Below are 24,910 nucleotides of genomic sequence, written 5' to 3'. Positions count from 1 at the left end.
GGGGGGGGGGGTTGGTCATAGTATAGGTCATCTTGGCCAGATTAAACTTTGAAAATGAAAAAAAACACGCTTATATGTATCTTTTTTAAATAATGAATTAGGAGTTTCTTATTTCACTTACTAGACAGCAGGGCTGAAGCAGCCAAATTAAAACTTCACTACAACAACATGAAACCAAGAACAAGAGTCTTTGTAATCTAGAAGAATGAGCACTTTCACACATACCTCACTGCAATGGAAAAGAAAGTATCGCTCGCTTTCTTTTTTTTTTTTCTTTTTTTTTTTAAATCTATTTGAAAGGTCTTTTCTTTTGTCAGTCTTTTTTTTTTTTTTTTTAATCTTGGGTGAGATTTGCTTCTATTCCCGGAAGCACGAGACCAAAAAAAAAAAAGTACAAAGGTTCATCTTAACGTTATGCAAAGTGGTCTGTCTCTCTTTTAAAAGCGACACATCTCGTCAAAGCGGAGACGGAGGGTTCTTGTGTCCTGTCAAAAACACGCGAGCAAAAAAAAAAAAACTCTGTTGACATGGAGGCAAAAGAAAAAAAAAAAAAAAAAAAAAAAGGTGTTCAATTCATCAAGTTAGAATTAAATATGCATGAAAAACATTTTTGTATTAGATATGCAAATACACAAATGCACATTTTATGAATGTCATACAGACACATAAATGAATGCACAGGTAACATAGATAATATTATATATAGTTTTAACACAATTTAATATATATAATTTTAACTATATATGATATAAAAACCCAGAGGTCCTGTTTTGCACACACATACCTCATGTACACATTAATGAGCATGTGCTGTTATTTATATATATGTATATGTATGTGTGTGTGTGTGCGTGCGTGCGTGTGTGTATTTGTATAATAGCTAATATAAAGCAATACTACATATTAATGACGATAATGTAATTTGTGGCATAGAAGCAGTAAGCAAGTCTGATAAGCTTCACCTCCACTCTGAACAAAGTGACAGGAAAAGGCTACAAAAAAAAAAAAATTACAACACATAAAATGCTCTAGTCAAAATACTATGAATAATTAAACTCAACAAACTCATGTTAACTATATATACATATATATATTTATACGTGTGTGTGTGCATATATATATATGTGTGTGTGTGTTTCTGTAAGTATGTATGTATGTATGCATATGCACACACACACACACACACACACACACATATATATATATAAACATATACACAGATATAAATATATATATAAATAAACACCCCCTTTTTCCCAAAAACTTCATTCTGTCAACACCATGAGTCACAAGGACAACAAACAGTGGAGGTACCTGGGCTGTGGTAAGAGTAAACAGTTCATTAGATTGGCTGTAAAAGGCGTGAAAACACCCAAGGGCAGGGTTTAATGAGAAGCCCTGAAGTGACTGTTCCAAAGGCTTTCCTTCACTTTTCCTGCTCTTTATTCTCACCCCTGAGCACACGGCTGGTGGCAAAAGCGTGAAGAGTAATTAACGACATTTAATTTCCAAAGTGTGTTTCATTAAGTCTTTTTCTCACCGGTGGGGGGAAAAATGTCTGGCCAGTTCTGATTTTGACTTAATGGGACTTTTGTCAGATGCGATGTGGCGGCTTCAAATTGCCGTTTAACCTTTCCCTCTACGGATAATAATCTCAACCCAAAAAAAAAAGAGAGAGAGAGAGAGAGAGAGAGAGAGAGAGAGAGAGAGAGAAATTAAGAGGAAGTGGCACTTCAAGAATAACAAGGACAAAATTGTGCTCTCGGCGAATCTCAGATTAGAAAAAAAACAAAAAAAAAAAAACAACAACAAGTATTATTATAACCACTGCATTCAGTTGTAACAGTGCAGCGTTCAAAGAAAAAGAAAAACACAGAGCTCGTATGGTCATGTAATATTTAGGGTTGGAGAGAGCAAAATCAAGAGCCTTTCTATGAGAGTGTGTCACTGATGGGTCAGAGAGTCTCTTTGCCTGTACACTGATAACATTGGAGACTACAGCAGCCAAGTGGCTGGTGGTATGAGTGGAGCTAGACTAAAGCTAAAGTGCTTCAATGGAGAAAGGAAAACTCAGACCCTTCAGCAGTCTACAGTATCACAACAGTGTTTTAAATAATGTATCACGTCCTAGCAGGGGGCTAACATCATCCGCAAGCAGAAAGAACAGCATACAAACACGTACGCACACACAGACACACAGACACAGACGACACACACACACACACACACAGTTCTTCCCCTACACTCTTTTATATCCAAGAAAGAAAAACAAATTGGAGGAGGTTGCTCAATTAAGCGAGACTTGCTTTTTTGTGTTTTTGATACAATATCAGATAAAGGGGACAGGGTAACAATGACAACTGTCGTAGGAGAGTTTTAATGGTTTCCCGTTTTGTTTTTGGGTCTTTGGTATCATCAAATCCTTCTTTGCTTGTCATCAGAGAGAATATGCGCACACCAGTGTGATGCCCTTTTTCTGTCTGACTCTGCGTGTGCGTGTGTGTGTGTGTGTGTGTGTGTGACATTTGTGTTTGTCACTTAATAAAATTACAGGAGCGGTAAAGAACACACGCATGAGATGCCAGCATGGGGTCTCTCATTAACACGCAGGTCGGAGGAAGGCGTCTTTAATATGTCAGCCACTGGTTTCAATACCACGCCACTGAAAATAGACTTTAACGGCTAAAATTTCACTCCAATTAATATAATGAGTAAATATATTACCACGATAAATCTTCAAATAATATTACTGAACAGGGAGGATGAGCTATGAAAAACCAATCTCATTCCCTCAGTTAATTTACCCCTTCAGTATGGCAGTAACTATTGTTACAACTTCAACAAAAAAAAAAGTGCATTTTGCAAGAAAGTGATTTTTTTTTTTAAATAATTGTAATATCGTGAAAGAAAACATGCAATTGTATAAAGTGAAACCTTATTCCATTCTGAGACATTAAATTATATCAGGGCTGTTTCAAAAGAAAATTTCTAGTACGGACACTGTGGGCTTCTTTTTTTCTTTTTTTTTTTTATGATTTTTATTTTCACGTGGCCTCTGACGTCATATCTGTTTGAATATTTCTGTCAAAGTCGTTTATGTCATAAAGGACCGCAAAGACCACTCAATAAACCTGACGACTGTACTGACACATTGCTGGAGCGAGAGGCTTTAAAAAAAAAAAAAAAAGGAAAAAGAAAAGAAAAGAAAAAAAAAAACGATCGGCGACTCAACTCACAACAAAAGAGCAAATTTCGAGCGGCTTTTCATTGAAGAAACGGCATATACTTGTTGAAGGCCGGGGGATCGCACCCGAATGGTTATTTCTTTAAGGCATAAAGACCGATTAAACCCAATATTAAAATATGGAAGCGGTTCTAATGAAAAATCAAAGGCGTTTTTTTTTTTCTTTTCTCCTTCTTCTTCTTCTTCTTCTTTTAGCCCCGCTCTCTCTGTGTCTGTGCCGTTCTCTCCAGCACATTAATGCTGCAGCGGGTGAAGGCAGGCCAAACCCCATCCAGGCAGGAGTGGAGAAATCAATAGGAAAGAGCCAGTGGGGACGGAGACGGCCAGAGCTAGCTGAGGCCGGCCCGGCTCCCATCGCCGCGCTCTCCTCTGGCGTGCAGTGGGGAATAAACGGGCCTCTTCGGGTCAGCGCCAGAGAAAAGGTGAGATTAGAGGAAATGGAGGAGGGATTTCTCAGACACGGGATACCTGGCGAGTTGGGGACCAATCGCCTATTAGCCTGTGGCTACCTACATAAGGTTCACTGAACCCTCCACAAAAAAGAACTTTTTCTTCCCCCATATCTCTCTCTCTCTCTCTCTCTCTCTCTCTCACACACACACACACACACACACATTCACTCTCTTTCTATTTCTCTGTCTCTCTTTATCTACCCTCCTCTCAGAGAGAAGCAAACTCACTTTTAACCCTACCCTGACTTTGGAGAATCTTCCTCTCCTGACCCTGATTTGTGGTACATACTTGTTTGATGTCTTGCTCTCGCTTTTTTGTCTTAAAATGTATACAGCTAGACACAAAGGAATGTGTGTGTGTGTGTGTGTGTGTGTGTGTGTGTGTGTGTGTTTGTGTGTGTGTGTGTGTGAGAGAGAAAGACCATCTTCTGCAGTCTTGGCCTTTCTTCTTTGTATGAAGACATTGTCTGAGTTGAATGTCGGAGTCATTTGCATATGAATGCATAGACTCACATATGAGCTCCATGACATCATTAAAACCATACATTTATGTATACTTTTTTTTTTTTTTTTTTTTTTTTACTTCTCTGAACAGATCAAATTCAAATTCAGATTCAAACGGAAAGCCCATCACCAGTCATTATGCATTGCGGTATAGCAGACTCCGCTGTGGGGACCCATTAACGTAAGTCTCTGTGTGCTTGTTATAGACAGCTAATGCAAACACAATGCAAAAAGATATTTGCACTTTATCGGGGACTTCCCTCTATCAAGGACTTCAGACAGAGTTTAAAAAAAAAAAAAAAAAAGACAATAAGCATCCTCTGACTAAACTTTCAAGTTAAAATAATTCTGGCCACAAAGGCAACGCATCTGTTTACTGTCACACTCTGCAACAAACAACTTGACACTAACAGTTACCCTGCTGGAGGCATGGAGTCTCGTGTTTAAGTGAAACGGATCTAATCTGTGTGTTTGCGGCAAAAGGCAAACTAATCTAAGTCAGTTACACAGTGTACTAGCTTATGCATCATTAATTACAATGTAATTACAGCGCATATGGTCATTTTGTTGAAAACTCCCGCAAAATATAATGTTTTAAGAGGAAACATTGTTCATACTAGCTTGTATAACCTACCTCTAAATTATAGAATACTATAAATATCAAATAAAGGATTTTGTCTTGACAGTCAATGGGAAAAGCACAAGGGAAAAGTAAAAGAACTCCTTGTTTCTTTAAAAAGGAAAGAATTTGAAGGCTGACGGTTATTGTGGCATTTCTGCACGTCCCCTCACAACGAACAGAACTGCTGCAAAACCCCCGAAAAGGAAAAAGGTTACAACCAAAGCACAACCAGAAAAAACCCCAAACTGTAGCCATTAGTAAAGACAAATGCATGAAAAAGGAGAAGCTGACAGACTGAGGCATGTAAAACTGGACTGACAGCCGACAGTAAAGAGAGACTCTGGCCTCGCTGTGGGTGTTAGATCACTCTCTCTCTTTTCTTTTCTTTTCTTTTTTTTTTTTTTTTTTATTCGTATGGCGGCCAACCTCTTCCATACAAAACAAACAAACATTTGATGTGTCCTATGTTGTGTAATTTTGATCAAGACCGCAGCAAGTTTCCACCGCAGGCTTCAAAAAACCGCTAGAATCCCGGGCCAAAATTGTCTATGGGAAAGAGCAAAAGTAATTTCTTTCTCTCTTTCTCTCTCTCTCTCTCTCTCTCGTTTACATGGCTCTCATTACAGCCACTTAAGTCTGAGGAAAAGAGACGCTCTTCGATTTGGGGCAACTTGGTAATAATTTACAGATTTTTTTTTTGTCTTAACCCCCCCCCCCCCAACTCCGTGTATACAGAGAGCAGAGCGAACTGGGGGAGGAAACCCGTGGATGTCAGCAGAGTCTGAGACGACACGGCTTTTCCGCTCATTCACTCACTGGGACACGATTTTTAAAAGCAACTCCCCCCGTCCCAAAAAAAAAAAAACCCAAATGATTCATAATGCATTTCATAAATACTTCATGATTTTTCATACTTTAGCCGGTCTGGCAAATCAAAAACATTTTTTTTGTCACCTTTTTTCGTCCCACATGTCAGTGTATCAGTTTCTGCTGGTGTCACATGTCACTTCTAGTTTACGCTGGCGGTGGCAACAGGCCCAGAGTGTAGACAGCTCCACATTCGTCTGATTATCCTTCTTTCCCCCACTCAGTCTTTCTCTCTCTCTCACACACACACACACACAGAGTAACAAATATGGACTGTGGTGATCAATGCCACCGTGATGCTTGACAGACACAAACACAGACCAATCATCCGCTTATCTCGGGTATCTTTTTTCCAAGGCCACAAAACAGCGCTCAAAACGCTTCGTCAAATTTCAAAATCTGTGTTTTTGTTTTTTGGGTTTTTTTCCCCCAAATTAACAATGCCTTCAGCAGGCAATAATTGTCTGTTCAGTTAGTGAGAACTTTTTCCAAAAAAAACAAAAAAAAAAAAACCCAAACTGATTTATTGGTTTAGGAACGTCCTAACCTGTCAGCCAGCGTGGTCTGCATCCCGGCTGCAACGCGGCGGTTTATCTGAGGCACCCCCCCCCCCCCCCCCCCCCCCCCCCCCCCCCCCTTTCATTAAGTGCATCGTTCTGTCATTTCCAGCCATGGAAGCTTGATTTTCTCCTTCCGATGACACAGTCCTTCACCTCATCCTTCCTCCATCACCATGATTACACAACGTGTCGCTGTGCCGAGCTCAGAATAAAGCCAGAAACGTCCAATCTCTGGCTATCGAAAACGAGGCCTTCCCCTCGGCCAATCCGTCTCAAGCCCTGTGTAAAACAACTCCGCAATAAAGGACAGTTCTTAAGAACCTTTCATTCGTGGCTGGAAATCGCCGCTAACTCTTACCAAAAGAAAAACAAAACCAAAAAATCTCCTCCGTCCGAGAGATTTCCATAATAAATGTATAATATTTTTTAATCGGGTTGTGAGTTTGGACTTCAGCGTGATTAAGGGCTTAAACTCCAGAAGACAAGAATAAAACAATCTGTGAAAACTCCTTAAATGATGGGTAACAATCAAAATGATTTTCAGAAAGCATGTTTGGTTCTAATCTAAGGAGATTAAGAGTGTTAAACATCCAGCCCTTGTGTGTTTTCTCATGTTTTTCTTTATAAAAGTTGCTGTAATAAATTATTTGAGCCAAGTAATGACAAATTTGAGAGATACGTATTCCTTTTGATTGGACAGATCCATAAGCTTTACATGTAACACATGCAGACTGAGACGCTGAGAGAGGCTTAGTGAAAACACTGTAAAAAGCCTAAGTACAGAATACACTATGCCAGTCATAATGACCCCAAAAAAAAAAAAAAAGTCTATTCGATTTTTTTTCTGAGAAGCTCAGTTAAATGCTTTTAAAAATAAAGCCAAACATTCATCCACAGTAATTCTCAGAACATTATTTTGTTTAAAATAATGTGACGGGTATTAAAAAAAAAAAAAAAAAATCATTCTGCAACATCCTTGTCCAACCTTCAACAAAAGCGTCTACAGTGTACGTAAGTAAGTGCGTCATCATCAAATTTCAAAAGAAATGTTTTAAAACCCCTCTGAATTTAAAATCGATCGAACAATTACGCTGAGAGATGATCTGTTTTCTAAAGTGTAGAGGACTGCTTTATAGTCATTTTAACTCCTCACAATTACAAAATATATTATTAGCGAAACCAGAAAAGTGACGTGAATGACACCAGAAAAGGACTTGGTTTGTTCATAGCGAGCAAACCATTAAATGACGGTCTTTGGATATAATGATCACAAGGTGACATGATGTCCTTTCAAAGTGACATTGCTGAGAACTGAATGGAGACTGAGACCGCTTCTGAGGCTTGTTCTGTTGTAACCATAAAATAACGGTACAGAGAGCTCTTTGCTGATTGCAGCATATATGGAAAAGTTGCTGTATTAAAGAGTAAAGTAACTTTGGTTATTTCTAGAAATGGATATAATGGCAAGTTTCTTTGAATAGAGTTTTGTTCACTTTCTAAGCATGGGAACAATTCTCCATTTTATTTATTAACTCTACCTAAATTTGCACTTTTTTTTTTTTTTTTTAGCTAAACTGCATAGTTGCTTTTAACAAAGCAGTAACCTTCGGGAGTCTTTCCACAGTCCCTGATGATCAGCTTAAAAAAAATAATAATAATAAAATAAGAGGGAAAAAAAAAAATAGAGACAACACCTACACCTCTACAGGGTCGACGTTAAGAAATATATTTATAATTCACCCAATAATCCGTTCAATATTTCAAGGATAGTTGACTCAATAAACGCTTTGGAAAAGACATTAATGATCTCCCATGACGGGGAAGGAAAGCTGGAAGTCTGGAGGTGTTTTTCTGCTCGAGGAAGAGTAGGGATTGTGCTTGACCATGACTGAAACATCTAATAACCAGTCCACATATTGATGGTGAGAGAAGAAAATTTTTTGTTTGTTCGTTCGTTTGTTTGTTTGTTTGTTTGTTTGTTTCCAGTTTAGCTGCGAATTTAATGAATTTGAGCTCTGACCCGACGGTCCGATAAAAGTGATCAATAATTTCAACAGAGACAAAAAAAATAAATAATAATGAATTCATTTTCATATGAAGATAATTTGATTTGATAGTTTCAATATGGTTTTCCTGCTTGAAAGTCTTAATCAATGTGTTTACCATTACCTAAATAATCCATATTGTTCAACGTGGTTTTTAATGCTACGGCATTTATTTTTCCTTGGGAAATCTTTTTATCTGCCTAAAAAAATATTTTTTCCTACTTTAAAAATTCTATGATGTGTGGGTACAGTAACACAGTAATTGTGACAATAGCATGCAAATGTCATGTCCACGTTCAAGGTTTTAACATAGCGAGTGAGGTTTTGGCAGACACAAGTTATGAATAAATGTAAGCTTGGGCTATCACAGGGCAACATGAGGTTGAAATGGTAAATTGCTGTAGGCAAGGCAAAATAGTTTAGAAGGCCTTTTAGTGTAAAAGGGTTTTGAAAGACACCAGCTCAAACATTCTCACACACACAAACACGCACGCACGCACACACCGACAACAGTTCTGCTTACAAGCCTTCTCTCCCCTCCAAGCTAATACAAAAGCACATTGTGGTCCTAAAGATACCTGGGGCATTTTAGGCTTTAATCTCTGAGCTTCTCAGAAGAAGGAGGTCAGAACCAAGCGGGGTGTTCTGAGGCAGTTGCGGCTCTATCTATATCCAAGAGAAACTCTTCTGATCACCAAACACCCATCACCATCTGCTCTGACACACTCTCTCTCGCTCACACACACACACACACACACACGCACACACAAAATAAAACAAAACAAATAAATAAATAATAAATTTAAAAAAAATTAAATCAAAACTTCTGGGCTTAAAATTCCTTGAGCAATGTCGCCATCTGCTGACCACCGAGGGGAAAAGCGACTGAAGCAGCAGGGGTGGGAGAAGATAGTTTGGTCCTTTACCATGCAAATGGACTGGAGAGTGGCACACTTGTGAGCTTTCTGTTTTGGGCCAAAGGCTTGGGCTGGGAGTTGAGTGTTTGAGAAAATTCTCTCAACTCGAAATTTTTCCTCATGCTGGGACAAGCTGTTATATTTGGGACAACCCGTGACACTGACTTACAGAGTAAGTGCAGAGGGTCAAGTTTAATATAAGAAGAAAAAAAAAACACATACACAAAAAGATAGCTATTAAAAATACAGGCAAAAAAATGCTGATTAGTGTTGTTTTGTGTGAAGTTGCAAGGACAGCGTCTCACACTGAAGTGTCTTATCTTGGGTTTCATTTAGAACGTCAAAGACAAAAAAAAAAAGACGAAAACTGAACCGATTATGAGAGCTGGCATTCAGTGCAAAAAAAAAATGTCACTTCTCCTGACAGAAAACAGAGGCAGATAATGTCTATTGGTCCAGTACATTATAAAAAGTTTTTCATGACTGAACAAATTGAGCTTTCAGTAAATTTTCCCCTCTCTTGCTGCGATGTACAGTTCTTTCAGTTAATTCCAGAACCAAATCCAGATGTAATTCTAGGGCCAAAAGACGAGAAAAAGCCTTCAATTCAGAGAGACTCTCAACCCATCAATACTTAATATCTCTTTCCTTATCAGCAGGAACACTGGGCCATGAGAGGATCTGATTCACCCTCTCCAAATATGGCAGGGGAGGGAGGTGAGAGCGATTCGGTGGACACATGCCTGGGCCTAGCAGTGGAGAAAAACTTTGTCAGTTTCCTTTGAAGATGTGCGGTCTGTTTACCCAATTGGTTTCATTAAATGATGTCTCTATTTCAGTACAGATCAAAGGCATCGCTAACAGGCATGTCATTCTGCTCCCTGCACTGAATGACTTACACAGTCGCCCAATCAAATACAAATCAGCTTTGCCTCTCTTTTTTTTTGTTGTTGTTTCTGTGTGTGTGTGTGTGTATGTGTGTGTGTGTGTGTATGTGTGTGTGTGTGTGTGTGTGTGCGTGCGCGTGTGTTCTCCAGCACTCTCCTCTTTTGCTAATACGAGGTCTCCATAGGGGGTTTCTGGCTTTAAGACCCTCGCCCCCATTATCAAAATGAAGCGATCATGAAGAGACCATACCTCTGGGATGTCTTTCTCTCTCTCTCTCTCTCTCTCTCTGCTATTTTTTTCACCCCCTCTTTTTCTTTTTTTCTTTTTCTTTTTTTCTTTTATTTAATGGCAAGGTTACGAGGGTCTGCTGCTCTCCGTCTGGTACGGTACAGGAGTCTCTGTCTGGCGAGCACGACGGAGTGAAGACTTCAAACCACGGGTGAACGAGTGGACGCAAGCTGGGGGTAAAAGTGGGGGGGGGGGGGGGGGGGGGGTTAGGGGGGTCCAGAGGAGGGGAAGGGCCAGGATGAGGCCTTGATTTCCCATGGATGCACAACAAAGACTTTTTGAAAAAAAAAAGAGAGAAAGAGAGAAAGAGAGAGAGACAGAGAGAGAGAGAGAGAAAGAAGCGACGGCCTTTTGCCTGACACCCTTTAGAAGTGTGCGTGTGTGCTCGCGTCGCGTGGAAGAGAGGATAAGCCCTGTACGCGAAAGCATTTGGCACTTCTAAGGACCCGGCTAAAACTCAGGCCTTAGGACAAGCTGCTTCGTAAATCACCAGCAGCTTCAGGGAAACCTGTCCTTCAAATACACACAAAACTCCAGCTATAGGGCACAGGAAAATTGCTTCAGATCACACCAATTATCACTTTATACTAGAAAAAAACAAAGACCGGGGCCAAAAAAAGACCGGGGCAAAACAAAGACCAGAAGCAAAATGCCATTTTTTTTTTTCTTGAACATGCTGAACATACTGGCAAATAGAAACGATGTTTGCCTCTTAAATGTATATTCCCATGAAAGACTTTTTAAATCATTATTTTAAAATAAGAATAAAGTACGTTCCGTGTTTTTAGCGACATTACACAAAACCTCACCATAAGATGATCTCGGTACTTCTTCTGGAATACTTACTCACCTTACTTCAAAAGATACACAGCGTACGCACAGCTTTATAGCTTTAAAAAAAAAAAAAAAGAAAGAAAGAAAGAAAGAAAGAAAGAAAGAAAGAAAGAAAGAAAGAGGAAAAAAAAGAGAACAGGCACACTTGTTAACTGTGATCTGGAGCCTGTGAAAACAGTGTTCACTGATGGTCAAGAGCATCTTAGCAGCATGCCACATCTTACAAAGACGTCTCTGTTCCAGTCACCTGTCTAAAGTACACAGGTGCAGAGTGTGGAGACGCAACGGCAAGCTTCACGTGACAGCCAAAGTCTAGTCACGTCTCATTCACTTCAATGCAGGCAGCTGCCACGTGAACGTGGGACTCCTGAGGCATCGTGGGTAAAGGGATAGTTCAAATTAGGAAGGAAAACGGGCAGAGGGGGAAGTTTTAAAAAAAACAAAACAAAACAAAACAAACAAAACAAAACAAAAACAGCTGAAGGAATGCTAAGATGACGGCGACGTTTAAAAAAAGAAAAAAAAAAAAAAAAAGAAAAAGAAAAACAACCCAGCAGGTGTTAATTGCTTGATAATTAACCACACCGACAGTTGCGGGAGAAGCTAAAGATTAATTATCAGCCAATTAAATGCCCACGGCGAAGGAACACGTGGCCTCTCGGAGAACAGAGATCTCCACTGTGATGCGAGCTATCAGTCACAGCAGCCCAACATCAGATCATTGGCAAAGGATCCCTCTTTAAAAAAAAAAAAAAGAAGAAAAAAATTCTCCTTTTTTAAAAACACTTTCTAAATCTTATTTGGGGCTGTTACCGCCATATGGTAATTGATATACAGCGCGGCTAACGCTAAAGCGGCGGGCGCAGGGTGTAAAACACACAGACTGGGAGGATGAAGTGAAGAAAAGAAAGAAAGAAAAGAAAAAAAAAAGAAGAAGGGTGGACGCATGCAGAGAGACATAATGTAAGAGAAAGAACAAAAGGAATAGATTTCAGAGAGTTGAGACTTAATTCTTTTGACTAATTCTGGAGACGCTGGAAGGAAAAAAAAAAAAAAAAAAAAAAAACACTGGAGAGGCTGATAAATAGTTCAAAACAATAAAAAAAAAAAATCTGAAGAATTAAAATCCATTAAGACTAAATTGGATATTTAACTAAGGTAAAAAAAAAAAAAAAAAACATATGAAAGCAAGTGAGCTACTTGCTTAGATTTCATACCTTCGGAGAAACGTGAAGTCGGACGGAAAAAGGGAAAAAAAAATGCTTCTGTAATCCAAGCAACAAGACCTGATAACCACAGAGGTTTAGTGTTACAATGAAATTATAGAGGCATACAAAAGAACGCCCCAGTGAGAGAAGAAATGGATCAATCCAACAACAACAACAACAACAGCTGGAAGACAGCCGGAGAAGAAAAGGGTCAAGCTAATGTGAGAGAGAGCAGTGGTGGCTTCAGAGGCCATGGTCTCTCATTAAGGTTTGATGTATGTTGGGGTGAGTTTAGACAGACAGGTAAGATTTATGAATAACTAAACAAGGACGTGTGGAGGGAACACAAGTCCGCTCTCCTTTGGCTCAAAGACGGTCGAAAAAACACACTCTGAATTAACCACACTGGGCAAGCCACTGACCTTCAGAGAATTTAAGACCGAAAATATGTTTGAAAGAGTCTGTCTTTTTTTGTGTGTGTGTGTGTGTGTGTTTGTGTGTGTGTGTGTGTGTGTCTGTTTGGAGGACGTTGAGGAGTACACAGAGCGTAGATACAGAAATACAACATCTTAAGCATCAGAGAGAAGACACGGAGTTATTTGGTGAAAAGACCAAAGCATTAAGCGTGAGTTTTACTCACAAAGTCCTTCTCCAGTTTCTCCAGCTCTTGTTTGTAGCTCTTCAGTCGACTGTTATACATTCCTCTGCTCTGAATGGGGATCTCTCGTACCTCCAGATCCATCTGCTCCAGCTGGGCCAAGCACACAAAATTACATTCAATTAAATCAAAAACCATCAACGTCAATAATCTAATACTGAAAACAAACCGTCTGACGTGCAAACATTCACGGCGCTGAAGTTTCTACACTGTCACAGACGTTTCATTAAAGTCGTCGATCAGAACGACATGACATGAGAAACACACTAAGATTCTGAAAGTCAAACAAAGCAACAAAAAAAAAAAATAGATATACATCATATTCATTTGAATAAAAAGAAAAAAAAAGAAGAAAAAAAAAGCTTTATTTATCAGTTTATTACTTCTAGTTGTCAGAGGAAAGTTAGTCAAAAGCAGATGTTCAGTCAAAATAAAGTCAACTGATAACAGAAGGTGATGCTTCATTAAAACCTTTGGTGTGGATTTACGCTGACAGATGCGGATCGCGTCCGTGTCACGAGAGGGAAGTTCAGAGAGAGAGAGAGAGACGAGGACAAAGAGCCCCGCTGATTTACAATGTCCAATCAAGATGATGCCACAGAAACAAGCGTGAATTCAATTTACACGCTACGACGCATCTTCATTTTTTCTCTTTTTTTTTTTTTTTTTTTTTGTTGTTTCTGGCACCAGACACGGAGCCTTCCGCCAATAATGGTGCGAAATGTGTCAAGTCGTGTCACTATAAAGCACATTACGTGTTGGTGATGAGACTGTTAGAACGACGCAGACTACAGCCACATGAATAGAGTCTCATGTCAGTGTTGAGAATACAGGTGTTGTTTATGCAGGGAAATTTTCCAAATTCATTATTTAGAGAACGGGAGAGTGAAAATTACTGATCAAAGACCTACCAACTCTCTGACTTCTTCAAGCTGTTTGTCGACATTTAGAACCAGCTGTGTCTTCTCCTCTGAAAGGAAAAAAAAAAAAAAAACAGCAGAAAACATATTGATCAGTTGATGGAGGAGCTGCGCTTTGTGACAAGAGCCCTAACTCCCCCGCACAGACACACACACACACACACACACACACACACACACACAAAAAAAAACTGGCTCCTATTTGAAGATATATTTACACTCATCGTGCACAGATTCACATTTGATGTCTCTTATTTTTCCGTGTGTAAAACGCCTTTGTTAGTTTGTGGGGGAACACAGAGACACCTCATGCCAGCTCAAAGAGAAAGGAGATGTCAGTTCCACTTGGCTGCCAGATTCTCTGACTCCAGACTAGTACCACCCACTCAGTGAAAACAAAAAAGGGTTATGATCATATTTACCCAACACTGAGAAAATTCAGACCGTCTTTTCAAAATACGTTTCGGCCTTGGTGGTGTTTTAGGTATTTATTTAGTCAGATGTAGTCACTGTGCACTCCCAATTGACAGAGAATTAGACAAATTAACAATTCCATCTTTATAAATGATTAGGTCTAAGATTTAGATAGCATACTAAATAATAAACTTCAAAAAACACAGACTAATAATTCATTTTGGTACAGAAAGCTATACTTTTACTTTTAAAGTTCAGAGAGAACTGAAGACTTGAATCCTTCAATGAGAAAAAAAAAAAAACTAATACAGATATAAACAGCTACCAAAAATATCAAACCACAAGACTGTCCATAAGTGGGAAACAATTTTTTTTATTTATTTTATTATTTTTTTTTTTTTTTTACCCTTTGGATTTGCACTGCCTTTGGCTGTTCATCAATCCATTTTTAAAACCTATGTACAACCTCACAGCCCACACAGTAAACAGCCGGAGGCAATACTGCACAAGGTGGAAAAACAGATGCAGCTTAACTCGGAGCGCTGGGCAGTCTACTGCAGGTGTACTGGAAACACAGGAGTCAAAACTTCCCCCCACGAAAAAGGAAAAAAAAAAGAAAAGAAAAAAAAGAAAGAAAGAAAGAAAGAAAGAAGGAAAAAAAAGAAAACCGCTCTCTGACATAAAAAAAAATAAATAAAAACGCAAAAAAAAAAAAAAAAAAAAGTTAAGACCGTGCTAGCCCTGAATCTTTGCATTTCTTCTTTAATTTTTCATCACACATGACTGACAGGCCTTCAGCTTTTACAAAAATCCTCTTCTGAAAGAGAAATAAATAAAATAAAATAAATAAATAAATCAGTGAGGAGTCTGATAAAACTCCACATTCATTTCTAATGAAACAAGGCATTGCATTAGCCTTACATTCCTATTCAAAGTCCTCGATCTTTGGCCTTTAGGTCTAACCAAACAAAACCGCTTCTATTTGATTCCTCTGTGAATGGATGTAGATTGGTTCGGTAAAATGGTTGCCAAGGACGCTTAATCTGTCCTGTTTCCTTTATCAGTCTTTATGCATATGTGACAGGGTAAAATGCATCGACGACGATGACAACAACAACAATAACAACAACAACAACAACAATAACAATATAAAATAACAACAACAAAAGACCTTTTGTTGAAAGCATAGTCGCGATGCAAAAAAAAAAAAACAAACAACAACAAAAAAACAAAAAACGGGACGACCGCCTACCAATCCGTGGAATTCTCAGCATCACAGAAAGAAAATGAGTGGATGTCTTTATGGGCACAATAGAATTCGATTCAAACTGGAGAGCTGGCATATGCTCTAGGTTTTATGCAATAACAGTGGGCTGACATACAAACATTTACCCACTGCTGTTTCCTGTTGTTTCTGCCACCATCAAAATAAGATATTCAAGCCTCAACAATTCAGTCTGTTATACATTCTCCTGCCCTGTTCTCATTTCAAGGGGGATGGGGGGGGGGGGGGATGCAGCAAGAGGCTGAGGGTGAATGGATGCAGTATGCTTCCACTAAATTCACAGTTAGTTCTTGTTGTTTACCTTGGAAAGATAACATGGTCATGTTAGGAAAGTTAATTTTCAAAACTTGGCTGTGGAATATGATTAAAAACGCCCGGCGGGAGCTCAACCTTGCATAATCTCATCGTGTTTGTTTAATTATCTTTGGCTTTTCGGGGATAGGAACCTCTGTTCCCATTAGCAGCACTGTGGGGGTTTCTGCTTCATGTGGCCTGACCATGAATGAAATTCCTGCCACCACAGGGTTAAAAAAAATAAAAGCACTGTGCTTGAACTTCTGTATTTACCTTGGTCTCTGCACAGCTCTGTGTAAAATAGTTTAACAGAGACGGATACCAGATATAACCACTAGAGGGCACTAAGTGTCGCGTTTAATTAGAAATAAGCTACATGGGCCTATGGAGCACCGAGGTAATAAGAGGGGAAAGGGGATTTTTGTTGTAATCCCACTGGCTAATAATCACTATAGCAACATCACACACATACAAGATTTAGATTTAATATTTAGATTCCCAAGAAACAACAATAACAGCTTTAGGAGAGTACCTAAACAACCCTGGTGCTCTTTGCCCATGTTTCGGAAATACTTGTCAGACATCCAGCCAAAAGTGGCCTTCATTATGTCACTCAGACAGAATAAAGAAAAAATAACATTTAATCTTATTTCTTTTACTGGGAACATATCAAACACAATACAAGAAGCTCAGATAAAACCTTATTATGAAATGCACCACATAATGAGTGGTACCGCACAGAGCATTGGAGCTGGTTTATAACACAAAGGAGAGTGAGGGACAATGAACAGAGCAAATATTGAAGTAGTGAGAGTCATGAATACAACAACAAAAAGGGACTGGATTATCACAGGCCAGAGCAATGAACTTTAGTGTTCTTATCCATATTGTCAGATTTTTACTTCTTGGACCATAAATCATTTTTAAGCCGTTAAGCACAAGATTTATCATGAAGACTCAAGGCTTGCTGAAAATTTGCATACGTTATGGGGAATAATAAAGAACAACTTCTAAAACCTTGTTAAATAAGGCATGAAAACACCTCTTCCATTTAGCAAGTATACAATGCAGAATAGAAGCAGGATTGCTATGGTTACTCATTAAATCATTGTTGGCTTGCAAAATCAAGTTCAACAGGATTAATTCGGGCCAGCGCAAAACGGCAGCACGAGAATTTAAGTTCATCAGCGTTAATAAACTTTTCAGTAGAACTATTTTCCAAATATATTCCAAATATTCAGGTCACCTTGATTACAGTTATCGCCGCTACACCACCTGTTTTCCAGTCGTACCATGGAGTTCCATGATGCCTGTACACAGCTGTGTGCGTACATGCAGAATTCTTATACTTTTAATAAGACAACAAAACGTCACCGATTTAATTTAGACCTTGTAACCGGGTAATGAAACAGGTAGCTTTCCTGTTAATGATGTTACACAAGATGCCAATAAAATATGTAATTATTAATGATGTACATGTACAATTGCAACTGTACTCACAATTATTGGCGGATAACCTGTGACCTAACTCTTACTTAAAGCAAGCATAGGAAACCTAGTACTCATTTGTTTAGGAAAGCTAGTTAGCATAGACTATTGACTGTGAATGAATTTATAAAACAATTCTTATGTCACGACATCTCGCCCATACCGCTCTGACAGTCAACAATTTTACTCATACACAAAGTGGCGACTATACGTCTCATTTGACCCCGCTGTTGGATATCTTAGTTGTTGGTTGACAAGTTATGCATCGGGCCACTTACGTAAATAGGTTGGTGACCACGGGCTAACAACAACTGGTTATGTCAAATGACTTAAATGGCTTATTGCGACGCTATGAAATTGGTACAGCAAATTCGAAATTCACAACACCTACCTCCGGCTAGTTTCGGAATTCTACCAATTTTGTTGGTAATTTCTGCCGTGGTGGTGCCAAAGTCTTGCTCGTATGTTTCAAAATCCGAAGACATGATTATATCGATGTTTAAAAATGAATAGTTACAGGCTAACAACAGGCTGTTGCTAATGGAACAAAATAACGCTCTGTTTATTGACAGGTCCGTCACTTCCTGGTTGGATTACACAAATGTAGTTCGGCGAGAAACACATTTATTTTCAGAAGTTCTGCTACAATGTTTATCGCATGTTTTTAATAGAACGGGGGGGGGGCGCATTTAAGGCAAATAATATGAACACGTAGCATTATATCTGTCACTGAATTATACACTGTTCCTATACTATTTAAATGTTCACTGATTGCCCTAACGTCATAGCTTTAGTAATTATTCCATGTGATAAGATCCCAGATCGAATGGAGCTAATGTTAAATGCAGGCGATCTGGACAGTTCATGAAGGCAATTTTGTTTTGTTCAGTATTAAAGCTGTGCTTTGGTTCTGTCCCAAGGCTTGGAAATTCAGATGAGGCGGTCAGATTATGAAGTGGGCCCTCGCACAGGAAGTGTCGGCAGAAGAAGCTGATAAGGAAATATCAAGGAAGTGTTAACGGGGTAGGTGAGAATGAATTGTTTGAGTGATCTGCCGTGTCTAAAACTCACAACACTTTCCAATTTTAGATTACCTTGTAATAACGTAGTATTTGTATTGTCTTTAACGTGTGAATACGCCTATGTATTTATCCTAAACTAGCACTAGTGATCTCTTCCTCAGTATCTTGGCTATGTCTTGTGATTCAGTAAAAACAAGGGCTGTGCTCTGAAACCGGGTACTACATACTGACTTCACACCTCCATACCTCTCTGATGTTTAAAGGTTTTTCGTGCTGTTGAGCATGTACTATCTAGATTGCGCTCTGAATAACAGACAGTATAAATAAGCGCACAGGTGGTAAAAATGACTGTCAACCATGGCTCACCTGTAGCTAGCTATACGTTAGACTCGCCCAATAAATACACACCCTACTTTCGTGGTGTAAGACGTTTTAAGAGTCTGTTTTTACACTGCTGCTAATTTTAATTTGTTTGCCACACTGTTGTTCTCAGTCGCAGAGAGTTCTAGTAAACGTTGGAAAGCCTAACTCCGAAAAGTGTGCAGTGCATCTACACTGTTCGTTTAGCTGAGTATACTGTTAAGTCCCGCTATGTTACAACACTTTTTTACGGTTCAAACACACCCCGTTGTAGATCATGTTTATTTATGCCATCGCGGATACCAACCCCAATGATACTTTCTCTGGAAGATTTTTGTTCAGCTGACTAGTTTAACAGGAAAAGATTTCATAGTATTTTCATATATCTCTACACTTCTGCAAAGCGCGCGATTGAAGTTGGGCGAATCAAAGAGTTCCAATGGCTAGTTGAGTCGTGAGACTGGTTAATTTAAGATAGAAATTAGACCATGTCAACAACACCGGGGTCAGTTTTGGCAGTTAACGGAGCAGACTTTAAGAATGATGGCTATCAATCTTACAGAACTTTTTCAATCCCTTAAAGCATGTGCTTTCAGCATACAGGTACATACTCTAGTACACAGGGATGAACAAGTAGAGGTAACTAGGTCAGTTAATTACTCTTAAGTGTTTAGATTCAAGTTACTTGATGAATTTAGCTGATGAACTACAGTAATAGCTCAAAAGTAGTTATATTGCTGTTGTCATCACGGTGGGTGGCTGTTGTTTGTCAATAACAAAGTCCATTCATTAAATATTAAAGCGCTCACCTCTTCACACTCGCGTCACACACGCTAAACAGACTGTTTTGTCTTAGCTTCTGTGATACTGTTACCGTGATCAGATGCACTGGCATGAGTGCAGTAGGATTGTGACTCATTCTTTGTTTTTTGTTTTTTTGTTTTTCTTATTTCTCTCAGATGGGTGACTTGCCTCTCACTTGAGGAACGGTGGACCGAGAGAGGAAGGATGCCACACGCTGACAGAGCACCAAAGTCTAAGAGAGGGACATCCCGTAAGACTTGTAGCATAGCCGCTCATTGGTCGTTTCGAAGAAGACAGAAAAGGTGCTTCATGCCGTCTTCGCGGTTCAGTCATTCCAACAGAGAAAGACAGCGTTTCTAACTTTTGTTTTTTATTTTGGTTTTTTTTTTTTTACATTTGTTTTTCTAATCAACTGACGGAATAACAAGACCAAAACAATGAATATTTTCTCAGCGATTATTGCGTTTGAGAACATACACGAGGTGAGGAGGTTATGTCACTGGGGTCCTATCATTGCACTGACAGTCATCGCTGTGTGTTCCTCTATGGCCATACTGGACTCTATTATATGGTACTGGCCACTGGACACCACAGGAGGCAGCGTCAACTTTATCATGCTCATCAACTGGACTGTTCTAATCCTTTACAACTACTTCAACGCCATGTTTGTAGGCCCTGGATACATTCCTCTTGGATGGAAACCGGTAAGGCGTCTCCTAGAAGATGTGTTGCTTCTTGGCTGTTTCATGTTCCTATAATGGATCCATTCCTAGACCTTTCATGTTATGCGTTCACCTCCGTGTTTTATCGTTATAAACTAAAGAGTGTCTTTGTGCCGTAATACTGTGATGATGGTAGTTTAGTTTCTCGGTAAGATATTTCATGTACCGTCTTTGGTCCTTGACAGGAAAATCAGCAAGACACAATGTACTTGCAGTTTTGTAGAGTGTGCCAAGGATATAAAGCACCAAGATCTCATCACTGTCGCAAATGTAACAGGTTGGTTTGCCCATGACCGAATATTATCCATTTGGAATTTATACAGTAAAGAAGGTTCACTGAGTTGTGTTGAATTATTTATTGAGTTTGGTGTTAGTGTAATTTCGCTTCGGTTGTCTGTTAATTACTAGATTATAACAAGCATTGGTTTATTTTATTTTTACATTTTACTGGAAATGGAGAAAAAAAAATGATCCGAGGGTAGTTTCAGGCATCATTTATGACCTGTTTCTTCATTATCTTCCTCATCCTCAGGTGTGTGATGAAGATGGATCACCACTGCCCCTGGATCAACAACTGTTGTGGTCATTTTAACCACGCCTACTTCACCAGCTTCCTCCTCCTCGCTCCGCTGGGCTGCATTCATGCCGCGTTCATTTTCGTCATGACCATGTACACGCAGCTCTATGACAGGGTCAGTTTTCACTGTATGAGTGCATTAAGTCAGCGTCTCCTAATCCCCTCCTACAGCGCTCGCTGCCTTTGACGTTACTGCAGTAGCCCAGCGCTGGTCGCTGGTCGCTGGTCGCTGGTCGCTGGTCGCGGCCTCTTTTAAATGAATCAGACATGCCAACACTGAGAAAAAGCAAAAACGCTCCAGCCAGTTGAACAGAGAGACGTTTCCACAACTCATAATGATCTTTATCTGCTTGAATGATCGGTCAGAGTTACCCTCAGAAAAGTCTGTTTTTTGAACCCACAGGAGGTTTTAAACAGATCTTTTTGGTGTAGAGTCTCTTTCTCTCTCTCTCTCTCTCTCTCTCTCTCTCTCTCTCTCTCTCTCTCTCTCTCTCTCTCTCTGACGTTTACGTAATGATTTTTGAGGCAGTATCTCGCCGCAGATCTCTTTCGGCTGGAGCTCAGTGAGGATCGACATGAGCGCCGCAAGACGTGTCCACAATCCCATCATGCCGTTCAGCCTGGCCGCGTTTGCCGCCACTCTCTTTGCCTTGGGACTGGCGCTGGGCACGACCATCGCCGTGGGCATGCTGTTTTTTATCCAGGTACAGCGCGTTTTCTCACCGCCGTCTTAGTTTCGTCTGCTCCGTCCGACGCAGGTCTGCGTACTTGTCCGTTTTCATCGTTTTTATTGTACGGTGTCCCGTTTTGCAGATGAAAGTCATCGTTCGAAACAAGACGTCCATAGAGGCCTGGATCGAGGAGAAGGTGAGATTGTTTACGCTGTGTGATCAAGCTGTTGGAAATGCTTTCTAAGATGTGGACTAATCCAATATTGCTTCCCTAATCCTACGCATAGCAACACTCTTTCAAAGGTTAAGTAAAGCTTTTAATGGCTTAGCGCTGTCAACATCCTGTTAAGAGATTGTGAAAGCCACTCTGAGTAACAGGTTTTCCAGAGGCAATATCACTCAATCAAAACAAGATTGAAAGGACATTGTAATCACATACAAATTATACACGTTGCCCCTGGGCTTCGTTTAAATGGTCGTTTCCATTAGGAGCGGAATTCTTGCATATGTTCAGAAAATTATTGTGAGTTGCATTGGTGATTTCCGTTCCTAGCTGCCTTTTTGTACTTTAAAAGACGGTGTGCTTTGTCTTTGACTGTTCATAGATATTTTAACGTAAGCCGTGTAAGAACCTAAAAAAATGTTAAAGGTGATCCCCACATCAAGTCGGTCATGACCTTTTTAACATGGGGTAAAAACATTTTCAGCCAGTTCTCACTGTGGATAAACCTTCTGTTTTTTCTTCAGGCCAAAGACAGAATTCAGTACTACCAAACCGGTGAAGAGTTTATCTTCCCTTATGACTTGGGCAGCTGCTGGGAAAACGTCAAACAGGTCTTCACCTGGTCTGGTTCTCCTGAAGGGGACGGTATCGAGTGGCCCGTGAACGAGAAATGCCACCAGCATACGCTAACGGTACGCAGCATTGCGTTTCACAGGTGACTCTGTACAGACGGTGTTAGGCGATTAGCTTCTCGGACAGTCCGCCTTCCTGCAGGATCCTGTTCCCGTCTAAACTGAACACCTCTGCGTTTGACACGGCCTTGACGGCCTGAGTCATGTGTGTTTGAGGGAGTGTTGAAATGTCTGCAAACACAAGCGTACTCCATGGGGCCATTGTCTCCCCCTGCCCCTTTGTGTATTTTCACTCAGCAGTGATGTGTTCAAGTAAATATTAATGAGTTTGGTTTCTTTTTTTCCCCCTCTCTCTCTCTCTCTCCCTGTCTCCCTCTCTATCTCTCGCTCTCCCTGTCTCCCTTTTTATATCTCTCTCTCTCTCTCTTCCCCCTCTCAGATTGAGCAACTGAAGCAGAAGGCAGACAAGCGTGAGAGAAGTGTGAGTAATTGTTTTTACTCCAGTCCAACTCTAGAGGGCAGTATTGGGCCTTTAAAAAGTTATGCTGCAGTACTTGTCTCTTTTCTTCTTCCCACAGGTCCAGTACAGAGTGGTGGAGGATTATAATGGGGCGTGCTGTCCTCTTAGGAAGGGGCTAAACACCTTCATCAGGTCACCGTGTACAGAGGAACCCAGAATCAAACTCTTTAAGGGAGAGACTATTTTGGCCACTAGAGGGACTAAGTGAGTCATTAGTTCACCCTTGACCCTTGCATTCACTCCTCTCAAATCTAAGAGCATGTCTCTTATGGTCACTCAGCTCCATTGACTTTGTTCATTTCTTGACTTGACTTTGTTCATTTCATAGTAATATGAAATTCCTCTGAGACTGAGCTGGGTGTCTCTGTTGTCACGAAAGGAACATTAAGCTTACCAGCATTTTACTGTAAACTACTGTGATTAACACTGTGATAGAATAATGCTATGGGGAATAGCACACAGCATTTTAAATTCTGTTTTTGTTTGTTTCACAGGTGGTGGATGTATGGGGATAAGGTTTTAGATGAGGAGCAAACAAAAGGTACAGTAAAATTTATAATAAACTGTCACTGCAGAAAATCTGCAATGTACTTTACATTCGCTATATGTTGTAACGTTTGCTTTTTTTTTTTCCACTGTTTCGGTCATCATTTAGCTGGAGTTCGTGTGAGAGGATGGTTTCCACGGCGATGCGTGGAGAAGTGCCACTACGACTCAGCGAATAACTCTACAGTTAGCGAAGAAAAGAAAGATAAATAATATATTCAGATTATTTTAAAGTCGGAAAGAAAAAAGAAAAAAAAACTCGATTGTGCAGTCAGGTTTACGTTCTTTAGACAGCGACTTTTCCTCCTTGCTTCTCTGTTTCAGTTTCAACGGGGAAAGGAATTCATTTTGTGCGAGGTATCACGTTTCAATTTTCAGGTGTCGTGATTTTCAGTGTATTTGCGACCTCCCGGGCGGTCGTTTGCGGTTCGGTCCGATTTCCGTCGTACTCGAGTAAGTGAACATTTCTAACACGTTAATGTCATACCCTGTAGTTGCTGCTCTTCTGTATAGTCGACTGATATACCTCTACACAATGAATTCCCTCCAGACGTGTGGAGAGTAAGCATGGTCAGAACTCAGTACTCCTCCTATTGGAACGGAGCCCAAAGCTTGCGCTGACGGCTCCGTTTCAAGGGTGGGAGAGAGGGGGGGTTAAATACAATTGTTTACTTGAATCCTTTATGCTTTTCTCTTCTTAATTTTTTTTTTTTTTTAATGTCCTCACTGATTATGCAATGCCTTCGCCAGCTGTAACAAAGTCTTATTAGGTCATGCAAATTCACTGTATTCTCTGTACAGTAGAAATGACACTTATTTTACGTTTGTTTATTTTTGTAAAATGGAACTGTCACCATCACTGTATGGATTCAAAAGAGAAATAAACCAACCAGCTCCTTCTAGTCATTGTAATTGTTGTTGTTGTTCTTCTTTTATTTGTCGTCTTGTTTGGTTGTTAGCAGTCACATAAAAATAGAGAGGGCACGCTGTTTATCATATCATCTTAACGAGTGGTATGCTGCTAATTTGCCAGTATTAACTCTTGAGAGTGTCTGCACTGGAACGTTATAACACACTCTCTGTTATCCAGTCTCTCTAGGAGTTAATGTAACTCCAGCTCATTTGCATTGTGCTGGAGTCAGTCTGATGTTCTGAGGGTGACTGACATATTCCAGTGTTCCAGAGGCAAGTAAAACTGAACCTGGTGCTCATGTATGGTATAGTGTTAGAGAAGACAAATTTCTTGACTGAGAAAGCGCTCTTGGCCTTTGGCAGGGAAACCCAGAGATCTTCCGTAATAGTTTTGTTTCAGTCCTGCACTGTCCCTGGAGAACATTCTCCCCCT

The 24,910-nt window shown here is 39.9% G+C and overlaps 2 protein-coding genes across 4 annotated transcripts in view; one reads left to right on the top strand and one right to left on the bottom strand.

Annotated features, from left to right (window-relative positions):
* Positions 1-17,973, bottom strand: part of vti1a (vesicle transport through interaction with t-SNAREs 1A) — a 114,952-nt gene extending 96,979 nt beyond the window's left edge. For both annotated transcript variants that reach the window (XM_030775336.1, XM_030775335.1), the window contains exons 1-3: positions 17,880-17,973; positions 13,999-14,057; positions 13,070-13,180 (exon numbers count right to left, since the gene is read on the bottom strand). In XM_030775336.1, the coding sequence (XP_030631196.1) occupies positions 13,070-13,180; positions 13,999-14,057; positions 17,880-17,973 (264 nt within the window). The remainder of the gene's footprint in view (positions 1-13,069; positions 13,181-13,998; positions 14,058-17,879) is intronic.
* Positions 17,974-20,062: 2,089 nt separating this feature from the next.
* On the top strand, positions 20,063-24,385 carry zdhhc6 (zDHHC palmitoyltransferase 6). Of its 2 annotated transcripts, none has more exons than XM_030775205.1 (10): positions 20,063-20,378; positions 20,591-20,673; positions 20,929-21,088; positions 21,516-21,677; positions 21,787-21,840; positions 22,392-22,559; positions 22,939-22,980; positions 23,078-23,223; positions 23,514-23,560; positions 23,675-24,385. In XM_030775205.1, the coding sequence occupies exons 1-10, from the start codon at positions 20,112-20,114 to the stop codon at positions 23,776-23,778; spliced, it is 1,233 nt and encodes a 410-aa protein (XP_030631065.1). In that variant the 5' UTR covers positions 20,063-20,111; the 3' UTR covers positions 23,779-24,385. The 2 variants fall into 2 exon arrangements, with proteins under 2 accessions (XP_030631065.1, XP_030631064.1); XM_030775204.1 differs by having other exon boundaries at positions 20,582-20,673.
* Positions 24,386-24,910: the final 525 nt, after the last annotated feature.

The sequence above is a fragment of the Chanos chanos genome, chromosome 5, assembly GCF_902362185.1.
Source record: "Chanos chanos chromosome 5, fChaCha1.1, whole genome shotgun sequence".
Taxonomy (NCBI): Eukaryota; Metazoa; Chordata; class Actinopteri; order Gonorynchiformes; family Chanidae; genus Chanos; species Chanos chanos.
This window is presented reverse-complemented; position numbering and strand designations above follow the sequence as displayed.